Source organism: Ixodes scapularis, unplaced genomic scaffold (genome assembly GCF_016920785.2).
Source record: "Ixodes scapularis isolate PalLabHiFi unplaced genomic scaffold, ASM1692078v2 PGA_scaffold5__190_contigs__length_132052651, whole genome shotgun sequence".
Lineage (NCBI taxonomy): Eukaryota > Metazoa > Arthropoda > Arachnida > Ixodida > Ixodidae > Ixodes > Ixodes scapularis.
In genome coordinates, this window is record NW_024609880.1 from 52,855,713 (window position 1) to 52,868,264 (window position 12,552).

General features: G+C 43.7%; 1 protein-coding gene across 2 annotated transcripts in view; it reads right to left on the bottom strand.

The window, feature by feature from the left end:
• Positions 1–12,552, bottom strand: part of LOC120846865 (serine/threonine-protein kinase mig-15) — a 69,747-nt gene that overhangs the window by 12,677 nt on the left and 44,518 nt on the right. For both annotated transcript variants that reach the window (XM_040218766.1, XM_040218765.1), the window contains exons 19-20: positions 9,888–9,954; positions 3,076–3,245 (exon numbers count right to left, since the gene is read on the bottom strand). In XM_040218766.1, the coding sequence (XP_040074700.1) occupies positions 3,076–3,245; positions 9,888–9,954 (237 nt within the window). The remainder of the gene's footprint in view (positions 1–3,075; positions 3,246–9,887; positions 9,955–12,552) is intronic.

Genomic DNA, 12,552 nt, shown 5'->3' on the forward strand with positions numbered 1-12,552 from the left:
TTTCACAAAGCACTACTAAACAGCTCTAAATCTTCGGATTCACGAAATGTGGAATATTTTTTGTGTAATCTTAATTTAAACATCAGCAGATACCGAAACCGAAACTTAGGTTGCGTCAGGCAACACTGCTCTTGTGTCGTCAGAGTCATGGCCACGTCACGTCGAACCACGTGGTCTTGTGACGTTCGGGGGGGCGAGGTACAGGACACACGACACGGGCATTTCGCTTCGCATGGCATGGACGGTGATGGCCCGGGGGAGAGGGGGAAGGGGAGAAGACGAGAGAGGAACGGGGGGGAGCGGAGAAACCGGACATGGGGAACAAGACCGATAAACGCGCAGGGCAGCGCAAACTAGTGCATCCGCGTTACGGTGATCACGTGGACGCCGTTAGCCAACACCGGGAGGAGAAACTCATGACGTCATCGTTCCATTTTGCTCTGAGAAGTAAAAACAAACAAAACGTGAGGATGACGTAGACACGCCTCTGACGTAGTGGCACTCTGTTGGCCGCTCCAACTCCGTCACATTGACTGCGCTGATGATTGCACCTCCCATCGCACGCTAGAGTTAGCAGATTTCGGCGACTTGGCTCGTTGGAAAGTTTGCTGCCCAGTTTATTAAATATAGAGACGGAATTAGATTGTAATATTTGACATGGGGTCTTCTTATATGATACTGAAGAGGGCTGAATGGTTTTCTAAATATCGAAAATGAAGCGGAGTTGCTCTTTAAGTAGACCGATAATGCTAAAACTTTGCAATTGTAGTGACCGCTTACGAACAGAAGAAAGAGGAGCGGTCACGAGACTCGAAAACCAGGATCGCGAGCAGCGAGACCACATTCAGAACGGCGTAAGCCAAACTGTAGATATTGTAAATAAAATACCAATTTGTAGAGGTGCGTGCCTCTACATCACGTATTGTAAATAAAATATGTGATGTAGAGGCACGCACCTCTACAAATTGAAAATACATGATGTAGAGGCACGCACCTCTACAAATTGGTATTTTATTTACAATATCTACAGTTTGGCTTACGCCGTTCTGAATGTGGTCTCGCTGCTCGCGATCCTGGTTTTAGAGTCTTGTGACCGCTCCTCTTTCTTCTCTTCGTAAGCGATCACTACACAATTATCCGTCCTCATAGTGCTTAAATAACCCTCAAAATTTGAATCAAATTGGGTGAAGGGTTCAAAAGTTGACCCTCCCAGGCCATATCCCCCCCTTTAACATAGAAGCAGATAACTACGGAAAAAACAAAATACTGGGAAGTCCAAAACACAAAAACTAAGGAACATTTGAAAGTACAAAAATCAATTAATGCCGCTCTTCACAAAAAAAAAAAAGAAAAAAGAAAGAATCAAAATAGAAAGTTGTGTAAGATATGAGCAAAAAAACTTAATTTGCTCAAATAATTGTGCACTAAAAGTAATAGACCTATCTCACCAGCCAGTTTCACTAGGCCACAGCTGTTGTAATGATTGAGAGAATTTTCATTTTTTTTAAGCGTGCAACAATCTCGCTGCTGCTCTGTATCAGCAGTATCGGTCCTCCATTCCCCAACTGTCTTACGGGCACCCCCATTTAACAATTTTAAGGATAGAAAAGTGTTTTTTTCAATGATTTCACCATAAGGCTTCAGATAACTGCAACAATGATTTTAATAAGCACAAAGATGAAGTGAGAGTGAGACGCTAGAGCATGTGGTTTTCAAAGTGTACGGGGCTTCGTCCTGCCCACCCTGAAGGAGTAACATGTGACGGCAGAGTGCCAGGTTTTGCCGGCAGGATGGAAGAATGGTGAAGACCAGGACTAGAATTGCAAAAAGGAGGCTAGAAGATTGGTGGAGAAGATTTAGAGAAGCAAGATAATCCACGAAATTGGTAGAATGGACGATTTTTTATTGAGAGACAGAATTTGGAGCAAAATTTAAGGGGGAGGAACGTAAATATTTTTAAACTGTCGCTTCATCTGCTCGCTAGGCGCAACTAGCCAGTGGTGCTGTGAATGCCACGGGAGGAAAAAAAGAGAAGTTGCTTTTGTACCAATTATGAGCAATGGGCTAATCCAGGGTGTCTAGCAAATAATGTTTTTGAAATTTCCTGACTTTTCCAGGTTTTCCCTGACAATTTCAGGTGAAATTCTCTGTCAACTGCAGAGGCGGTTAAATATACTATAAGACCTTTAGAACACAAGGCACTGAGCACTGTGAGGATCATTTCACACGGGCTTAATCCAACTTGCATATTCCGAAATATTCGGGTTCGTCCAGTCCGGATTAAACGAGCACTTTCTTGCCGCCGACATCGTCCGTAAAGAGGCCACTTCCGAAAACATGATGAAAACACGACGCTCAACCACACACGTCAATAACCGAATGGAAGCATGGCCGCCAGATACACACTTTCGGATACTTTCGGCTTAAGGCTTGGATTGGGGTCTGCGGCCTTCCCCATTTGTTACTCAATCTAGTAGCTCTAACTGGATGTAGCCTAGTGTCGCGCCCTCAATCCAATCCAAGGCTTGGACCGGATTTGTCGGCTGTTCCCTTTGCATCGGGTAGCACACTCTACATCGGGCGAGCGGAGCCTGTGCTCCGCTCTAACCAGAATTTATTGCCTATTTTTCTATTGCCTAGTCCTCAAGTCTTTGCTCAGGGCACTCGATCGCGTTTCCGGCTCATTTTCCCTGACAGGGCTCGCTTTTTGACAATATCCCTGACAATTCCCCGATTTTTCCCAGTAATTAAAATTTCCCTGACAATCCCAGCTTTCCCGGTCACTAGACACCCTGTAATCTCCAAAGGGGTGAAAAGTGTCTGGGAAGGGGGAAGGGTACACGAAAGATTGTCTGGGCAAGAGGAGGCTCCCCCTTTCCCCTCCTCTCCAACTGCTTGGGTTACGCTCTCGCCCCTGTAGCTTTGCTAGCACTCTGCACAACTAGTGAGGAACGCCAGGTGGCGCAAGTTATCACCCAATACGAAAGTTCCCATCCATTCATCTGTCTATCCATGAAGTGTTGCTACTCTGAAGCGTAGCTTATCTAGTGGCTCTCGGAGGGGCCGACCACGCACCTTGAGCCGGATTCCTTCCTCAATGGTCATGTCGACCACCAGGGGCTTGTGGGTGAGCTCGGGGAAGGACTTGAACGCCATGAACTTGTGGTACGGTTTAGGCGCCCAGGCGTAGATCTCAATGCTCTCGCGCAGCGCAATCACCAGGAACTTGATGCGCTCATACTTCACTGCAAGCCACCCCCACAAAATTCCATGTCAGCTCAACGTGCACGTGCGGCGGTCAATCTCCCGATTGTGAGGGTGCAAAAGCGTGTTTATGTGTCTTTACTTTGAACACGAGGCCTGTTGTCGGTGGAACCAATGTGATAAAGCTTGTGCCGTTAAACTCGAATGGCATCAAAAGCTACCTGCCACATCATCTTTGTTGGTCAACAGAATGCATTTTTCCAGAAAAGAGACATGGTAGGGAAAAGACCTCCATTTGCAGTAAACCTGAATTTTAATTAAAGTTGATAAAAATGTTTAAAAAAGTGAATTTTTGTTTGTTTGTCTGCCGAGCAGGCCTTGTATTCTAAGTGTCCTTACAGTCATAATGCCATGGCATGGTCCATACACCTAATCAACATGCAAGCAAATAAAAGAAATAAAAAAGCATGCATGCTTGCATGCAGAGAGATGCAAACACAGAGTATAGGAAATGACACAGTAAAGTTCTGGGGACCATGGGATGATTTTGGATATGAGGCAGCTGGTTAACAATCCACGACGATAGAGGAGAAAACAGGATGACAGGTGTGGTTTTCACAACTAGACAAGTCGGGTCAAAAAGGCATTCTCTTCTCGCCATCAGCAAGCACACAAGCAAACCAACTGGCAACATCCTTACTGGGTTAACATCAATCCAAAACAGTGATGGTCATGGACAAATTGAGACTCTAGCTGTTTGTTAAGGAAAATACTTAAAAATTTAAGTACAGCCTTCTTTCTACACAGTTGAATGTGAGGCTGACAAGCTATAACAGGCTAACAAACCGGAAAATTTTAATACCACTTTGTTTTGATATTGGGACTGAACAAATATACACATTCACATCAGAACAGTAGGGCTGCGACCTTCTTGCAATCTGTGTAGCACACAAGGGTTTTTCCAATAAGTGATGTCCTTCAAGTTCAAGGCCAACTTGAATTTGAAAAGGAGGGAAAGGCCATTTTTCTAGTTTTCCAGTAACTCTAGAAGAGTATAACATATTGACGGGCTTGCCATTAACAGACCCTACTTGAAAGTTTGTCTGGCACAGAGTGCTTAGCTAGAATGTGTTTTTTTTTTTTTTTTTACAGTTGAACCCTGATATAACCAAGTGGTAGTGATGGGATAAGACGTTTCGGTGGGTCGCAAATTTAGTTTAATTGAGGTTTACATAACTTAGAAATGCAACTGTTCTTTAGGGTTCAAAAGTCAAATTTGGAGGTTTTATATGCCAAACCAACAAAGGGCATCTGGCACGCCCCAACGAAGGATTGAGGATCAATTTCAACCACCTAAGGATCATTCAGTGAGGTCTTTTAGGATTTTAGTTGCGCATCTTTTGAAAACGTTGCTGTTAAGCAACGTCATAACTTGTGAATGAACCCAAACTAAAGTCTGCAAACGAATCAAAGAGGTCGGGCAAAATAGGCAAGCTAGCAACAGGATCCAAACATTTTTTGTCTTCTTTTCTCAAACACAAATAAGTCTTAAGGGGGGTACAGAATCGAAACTTGAAATATCGTTGAAACACTTCGGAACGGATGAAATATGATCCAAAATATCTGTAAATGATAATCATACGCTTGTATTTGAAGTGGATGGCTATATTTTCCGTTCCAACCAAAGGAAGTTCAGCGGCCCGAAGCGTCTCAAGATATTTGCTCGCGACGTCAGGCTCGCAGCGTCACAGACCCATGAACGGCCCAGGGTACTTTAATTACGATCAGCATCACTTGGTGGTGCCAGCTTCATCATCGTGTTACAATCTCGCCAAGTCAGAATACCCGAGGTACGGTATTCCTGCAACTGAGAGATGCGCCAAGCACTGCTCATTCCTGGTCGCCTCCATTGGACATTACTGCACCATGGCGCTGCTATTAATAGATCTGTGACGTCAGACGTTCTGATATAGCTCGGCCTCCTAACTATCAGGTAATATTGGGAAATAGTTTTATTCATTTTAAAATTGCTTTTCTAGTGTTTACGGATGGAAGACTGGTGTTTGTGAGCTCCTGTCATAAAAGAGACCATGTCTGCACAAAGAAATAGGCGCTAAAATTTCACTTCCGTACCCCTTTAAAGGGATGCTGAACCGAAATCTGGATTCCCCAGAACACGCGGCAAAAGCGTGCAACGGGATGCTACAAACACCAAAACATCACTCATACAGCGATATCTCGAATGGGTGACCGTATTTTTCAAAAAAGGAGGCGCATTTCGCAGAAATGTTGACGTCATGTTTTTCCGAGAAGGAGAGGGAATGGCCTTGCGTCTTCTCTACCTCGCCGCCTTGAGGGAGTGAAGCTTAGAGAGGAGGAAACAAGATATCTTGACGTCGCGCGCCTCGTCGGCCTGGTTCAATCTCAACCTCTTTTTCCAAAAATACGGCCGTCCATTTGAGATATCGCCTTACTAGTAGTGTTGTAGGGATTGTAGCGTCCCGCCTACATCTCCTGAATTGTTTTTTGGGAATCCAAATTTCGGTTCACCATCCCTTTAAAACAAGAAAAAAAAAAGGAAAGAAAGAGAAAAGTGCACGTGAAAGGATATTTCAGCAATCTCCTTGCCCTGGACGAAAAATAAATGTCCTCAAAGTGTGACCAAACAAAAACAGCTAAATTGGAATACAAAGAAATTAGTTGTCTGGATTATTTAATTATCTTAGAATTTTGTCATTTTGAAGTCATAGCTTTAGGTTATGTTCAGCTTTCGAAGATTTTGGGCTACTGTTTATTTTTCTAGAAAACACCCCTCAGATATGCGCTGAAGGAATATATGATGCTGCTCATTCAGTGGCAAAGACGTGAAGCAAGAAATATTAGACAATTCAAGTTGAAACCCGCTTTAGCAAGTTGTTTTCTCCCAAAGGCTGCCAATATGTGCATGCACAGTGGGCAAAGACCTTGGCAAAGCACTACACCAGCTCAAATCTAGTTAGCGAAGTGGAGTAATTAAGATAAACACACTTCAATAAAAGCAGGACACACATGAAAAGAAAAAAAAAATTAAACAGACTTGTTTTACTTAGGTTTAGATGTACCTATGAACCAGTGCGTCAACCAATAAAGAAACACCTTTTTTTTTTTAAAGGAATAACACTGTTTTGATAGTAGTATTTTAGACCATCTCATATTAGTTCATTCTCTTAATCAGCTTTTTGTGCCTGGCAAATATTTTTGTCACATGCTGAACCAGACACTTGTTATTTTTAAACAAGGGCTCTGCTGCCCCACCCTGACAATAAATAAGGTACACAAGTAAAAATGCAGACGTTGCCGACAGCTACACACTGCAAGGCCCATGCAACCAAAAGTGACCTGACCACAAACTTTCTTTTCATCCAGCTTCCTAGGGTTGACTTTCAAATAAAGCCTTTAGTAATGTCTCTCGTAGAATGAGTTTTAAAATAGGACTTATCCGAAAGTTTCATTCTCGTTCCAATGGCTTTATCAATATGAGTAGTACAAGCTACCCAAAGGGTCGAATTCGAAGAGGCAATAATATAGCAGACTGCAAAGATGGCTGCTCAACTCTTCAATCGAACATTCCACTACATTGCTACCGAACTTCGTGATAAGAATTTGTGATCGGTCTCTGTGGTGGGATTTTGTATTGATTGGACTCTCGGAATGATTTTTGATAGAAGCAGACTGTGGGGATTGACTTTGGCATTGGACTTTGTGATCAAGCTTAGTGACCAAACTTTTATGACTGGACTCTGGGAACAGACTTTAGACAAAATCCGATTTAGGGGTTTGACTTTGGGATCGGACTTTAGGTAGAATTAGACCCAGGGGTTTCTGATGACTTCGGAATTAGACTTAATGACCAAACTGTGATTGAACTTTGTAACCAAACCTTGTGATCGGACTCTGGGATCCAACTTTAAAATTTGTCTCTGGAGTTTGACTTTGGGGTCGGATTTTGTAATCAAGCTCAAACTCTGTGATTGGACTTTCTGATCAGCCTCTGCACAGAGAATTTGTAGTTGGCCTTGTGGTTGAAGATAGTTTGTGGCCACGCCATAGAGACTGCGTGCAGCACAGACAAGTTGCTACGAACAGGTTTCCACCTCTTAGTCTCACATCCCAGTTTTGAAACCAGAAGGAACCTCAGCAGGCGGACTTGCGACTCGAGCACAGGCGAGCAAGAGAAGCAGACAGCACGAGAGGGGAGAGGAGTTCGGGTAGAAAGGAGGAAGAGAAACAGAGTCCTCTAGTTACCGTTGCCACTCCAAATTCGAAAGGTATTTTCCCACTCCTTTAGATCGTGCTGGGGGATTGACCACACCACTGTCCTCATCGAGAGGGGAGGGGGGAACAGGTGAGGTGGCAAAGTGGCCACAGGTGGGAGAGGGGAGAAAGAAAGAGAGGGGAACAAGAGAAAGAGTGAGGCCAAAGGCTGCAGGAAACCTTCGCTGTCGCGCTCAGTTTTAAGGCTCGGGTGTCGAAGCAAAAAAAGAGAAAAAGAAAAGAGGGACGGGTATGACAGCTCTGATTTTAACAGCGTGTAAGAGTTAAAGCAGTCCACGTTTGCAAATTTCTCACTGCCTTTTTGATCGTTCAGCCCTTCCCGAAAGAAAAACATTGGCCCACCAAGAGGGCCGAACTTAAGACGCAGAAAATATCCAATTTGAAAAGGTGGTGGCTAGAGTTTATGTGGCCAACGAGTGGCTAATACACACACATACGTGTGAATATTTGGGCGGATTAATAATAAAATGAAGCGAAGGAAAGAACCCGCAAATGGCCTGGCATGGGGTACCTGGCAGCTGCCAACCAAAGAACCGTGGTGCAGTCAATACACCCTCCCACCTTCTTCCAATCTTACACAACTTTTTTGTAGAAAGTGGCAGTGGTAAGTTTACACACAACACAGAGGATTGGTGTTCATTTTTCTTTTTTGTTCTCTTTAAAACTCTTAGGTCAGACACACACGGTCGAGACTTCACTGGCTGGCCAGTGCATTTTCGGGAGTTACCCATCGCCAATTGTTTTGCTCGCCGTTCGCCAAAGTTACCGACTTTTGTGAGAAGGGAAATCGGCGGGGAGCCGCGGTTAGTGCGGAGGAACTTTCTGAGGAAGACCGATCGTAGGCTGCTGTTGTGAAGTTTCGTAAAGTGTGCCAGACGAGGAACGAAGAGTGCGGGTCGGAACCTTGTTTGGCTGCAGGCGCCTCATACTAGGCAACGGCAGGTCATAAAAATGACATCCACTTGGGCCAAAGAGACGGGAAAACGCACTGTTTTGGCATGAATATAGCAAGTTTTCAAAATAATTGTTTTCCTTTAAAATATACTATTGCTTGAAACCAAGCTAAAATACCTTTTGGGAATTGAGAAAGTACCATAGGCATATGAAAAGAAAGCTCGGTTACATTATCAAGAAGTGTGCGAGTTGCGGAAAACTATGTGGCTCGGAGGCACAATGGGAAAGGAACAATGAATGAAAGCTGGTTCCACCGTTTATACCAGTCGTTCGATGAGCCCGGTCGAGTGATCTCCTGCCACGTTGCACGTGATTGCGGAATGCGTGCGAGTTCAGAACGTGCGAGTAATCTGGCCCTTCGGCAGTTGTGCCGATTGTGATTGTGGAACGTGAGAGTGAGCGCGGAGTCGCTCAAAACGCACTAAAGTCCAACGTTGAGAAGCTTGCGTGGCCAGAATGGATGTAAGCTAGCTTTCTGTGCTCAGTAGTACAAAAATGACGGCGCAAGGGTTGCTGAATACTGTCTGAAGCTGTTGCTGAAGCTGAAGCTCTTGCCTCAGTCTCCCAAAAAAACCTAGGTAGGGCAAAATGACGAGTCACAACAGCTAAGCTACTGTGCATAACAAGTAAACTATAACTCAGTCTGTTTTTCTGCTGACCAGTAATCTGATTTGACACCCTTAAACTTACTTTTGCTAGATTCATGATTGCGCAATACTTGTGCAAATGAGTGTGTGGCTAATTACTTAGTTTTGATGACCTATGTTTCAGGGGTTTCAAAGCAGATGCAAGGAAAGATATTATGAAGTGTTACTCTCTATCTCCTTTGGCACAAAATAGAAGCAAGCATACACTGCATATTGAAATTTGGCTAAAAACTTTGGATTCTAGATTCCAGGAGTTAGTTATAACGTACACAATTGATTACATTACTGGCAATTAATTTCTATAATTTACAAGACATCTGACAATAAATCAATTTTGTCTCCCAAAAAAGCACACACTTATGCACAACAATAAGTTCTTTGTATTAGACAAAAAAAAAAAAAATCAGAAAACGTTAAAAAAAAAAGATGGAAAGGGAAATTTTTGAACTTCACGTGAACTTGCAGTATTCATAAGCTGACAATATTGAATTCATATTGTGTTCCAACTTTATTCATCACAGACTTAGTACCCATAAAACGAACCATTGCCGACACCAAATTGACCTACATAAAACCCAAATGGGGATAAGAGAAGCCTGTGCCAAAGGAAGAAAAGAACACCCGTAGAGGAAATACACAGCATGTTGCTAATGCTGCACTCTTCTCAAGCTGTGAAAAATGAAATGATGCACAAACAAACCCCATTTCATGTACAGAACTGCACACCGGCATAATATGGTAACAAAAAAAGAAAAAAGATTTGCTCACCTATCTTGAAATGCACAGCACCATGGAGATCACCAACATTGATCCAGCCATTCCTCTTCTCCACTTGCTGAATGCGAAAAAAAAAAAAAAAAGTGTCATAAAAAAACAAAATACCAGAAAAAGAAAACACACCAAGAAAGCAAAAAATGTTTAATGTTTACTAAACGACGAGAGGTCGATCCATCCTCAAGATTAGGCACTCGTAGTAGTTCGGTGCTATTCAGTAGAGATTATGCGAGTGCAGTACAACCGTTCACCCGGGGCCTTTAGTGTGCATCGTGCAGTAGTGATTACACAACCGCAAGCCACAACAATGCTCGTCCATACTGGAGCTGGCAGAGACTGGGCTCGAATCGGGGCTCACTGGGCTTCGCAGGGCAAGAATTTTCTCCACCTGTTCCAAGCTGCAGTAAGCTGACACACTCTGCCACCCTTGCCCCATCCGAGAGCAGTTTGTTTCTTGTCACGCCCGAGGGACTGCGCCTTTAGACTTGCCCCATTCAAGCAGCCGGCTTTTCTCCCTTTACGGTGCCGTGCCGAGAGACATTCGTGCGGGGGGAGAGAATTTTCGGGCCGGTTTTGGCTTGAAATGTTGCCACCGTAGCCGAAGGACAATTTTCTATGCCCACCCCGAAGGCGGAAGACCAATCCCAAAATAGGAAACTTTCCCTCAATCTGGCGGATTTTCAAGTCGGGAAACCACGGGTACGCCCGCTGGAGGGAGGATTGACCGTAGAGTGCCCCAATGACGAAGCTCTTTTCGGGAAGGAGCGGGACCTTACCTTATTAGTGAGATGACATGCCTATTGTTTGTTGTTTACGGCTCTTCGACAACGGGCCTACAGCAAATTATATTTACAGCTGAGCTGCTGCTCTAAATGGCGTGACCTCATTGGTTTTTTTACAATAGACTTAAATGTTCAATGGGCTTTAAGCATCCTAAAAAAGGTAACATTACATTCATGCACGGCTGATTTCTCTACTAAAATCGGTATGAAAAGATTGATTATATCAGAACTGTTGCTCAGACCAGATGGTGCTGTTGCACGAGAAAGGGCGGAGCTCTGCCCTCCTTGTTTGATGGCGCCATTTTGGTGTCAATCTTTTGATACCTATTTTAATAGAGAAATCGGCCATGAACGAATGTCATGTTTTTTTTTTTTAGTATGCTTAAAGCCTATAGACTGAGGCAGGAATGGGCAAAATACATGCAAATATTTATTGAAATACAAATACAAAATACTTCGTCAAAAATGTATTTAATTACAAATCTAATTACATTTCCAAAAAAAGCATTTAAATACAAGATACAAATACAACCAAATGTATTTGGTCTCCTCCAAATACTTTTCCAAATACATTCCTCAAAATTTGCGTCAGCGACTTCAGGGCACCTGCAACGGGTTTCTGGACATCTCATTTTAATTTTGCATCGCACACTCGGGAGTTAGTGTGCGAGGCTCTAGTAACGTAATAGAAATATAATCACAAAAAATGCAATCAGCTTGGACGTAATAGGTGAAAAAAGTACAGAGCTTCAAGCAGCAGCTTTTTTTGTCGATTACATTTTGGTATAGACCAACAAAGAACCGAGACGACCAAGACGCGCAGCACTAGCTAGATAATTTTTTTATGTTTTTTTTTATTATTATTATTTTTACCCGCGCATAGAATGTTCCAGGCAAAAATATGGATGGAAATCAGGCTGGAAAGCATCACAAGTTGTTACAGGCACTTATTTAGTCAGTCTGCCGGGACCTCGTGGTATGGGGATGGGCGCGTCCTGGTCCGGATGGTGACGACCGATGATGGTGCTCGCCCGATGACAGCCCCCCGGGAAGTTGATAATAAAAAAAGAACTAAAAGTTTTTCGATCCCGCTGAACACATTGCGACGTTGGTTGACTTTACGGTGGCCAGTGTGGCCACGTTTATTATAAAACAAAACAACTGAACAGTGAGTTAAAATCCCAAAATTAAACCCCATACTTTTGTTCCTAGTCTCCCAAAATCGAATCAAAGCCAATCCTCCCAAAATCCTCTCGGGGATCCTTTTGTTGACTCCCAGGGCCTCCTTTCCCCTCGGGGACCGACCAATCCCTTCAAATTTCACCACTCCCACGTGGTACACTGTTCTCCAATGGTCGGCGAGCTGTCAGCCTGGCGCTCCAACCGCAAAATCCAAATTCTTTCTAGAGTCAACCCCTGCATTTTACGCAGACTGAATGGCGCCAGCAGCTAAATTATTACATCGGGCAAAAAGCGACAATTTTATACTAGGCGACGAAACCCTCTATATACAGACACACTCGGTTAAAAGCGCAAGCAGCTCCAAACACGAGTTCTCCCCGCACCGCCTCTCGAAACCCGAGACGTTTCAACGACCGCAAGGGAAACTCTCCCACCTGGGCCGCGATGCTTCTGCACATGCTCCCCCCAAAGCACAGACACCAACATAGAAAGTAAAAAAAAACAAAAAAAAAACAATGCCGACACAACTCTGGAAAGAGCAACTTTTCTAACAAAAATCACCTTAACTAATAAGCAGGATTTCTACATACTGAACACTGCCTGTGAACGTCGATTTCGTCACTATTCCTGCCCTGGACTAGCAACGTAATCACAAAGTCACAAAACGCTTGTGCTTGATTGAGAGATACTGCATT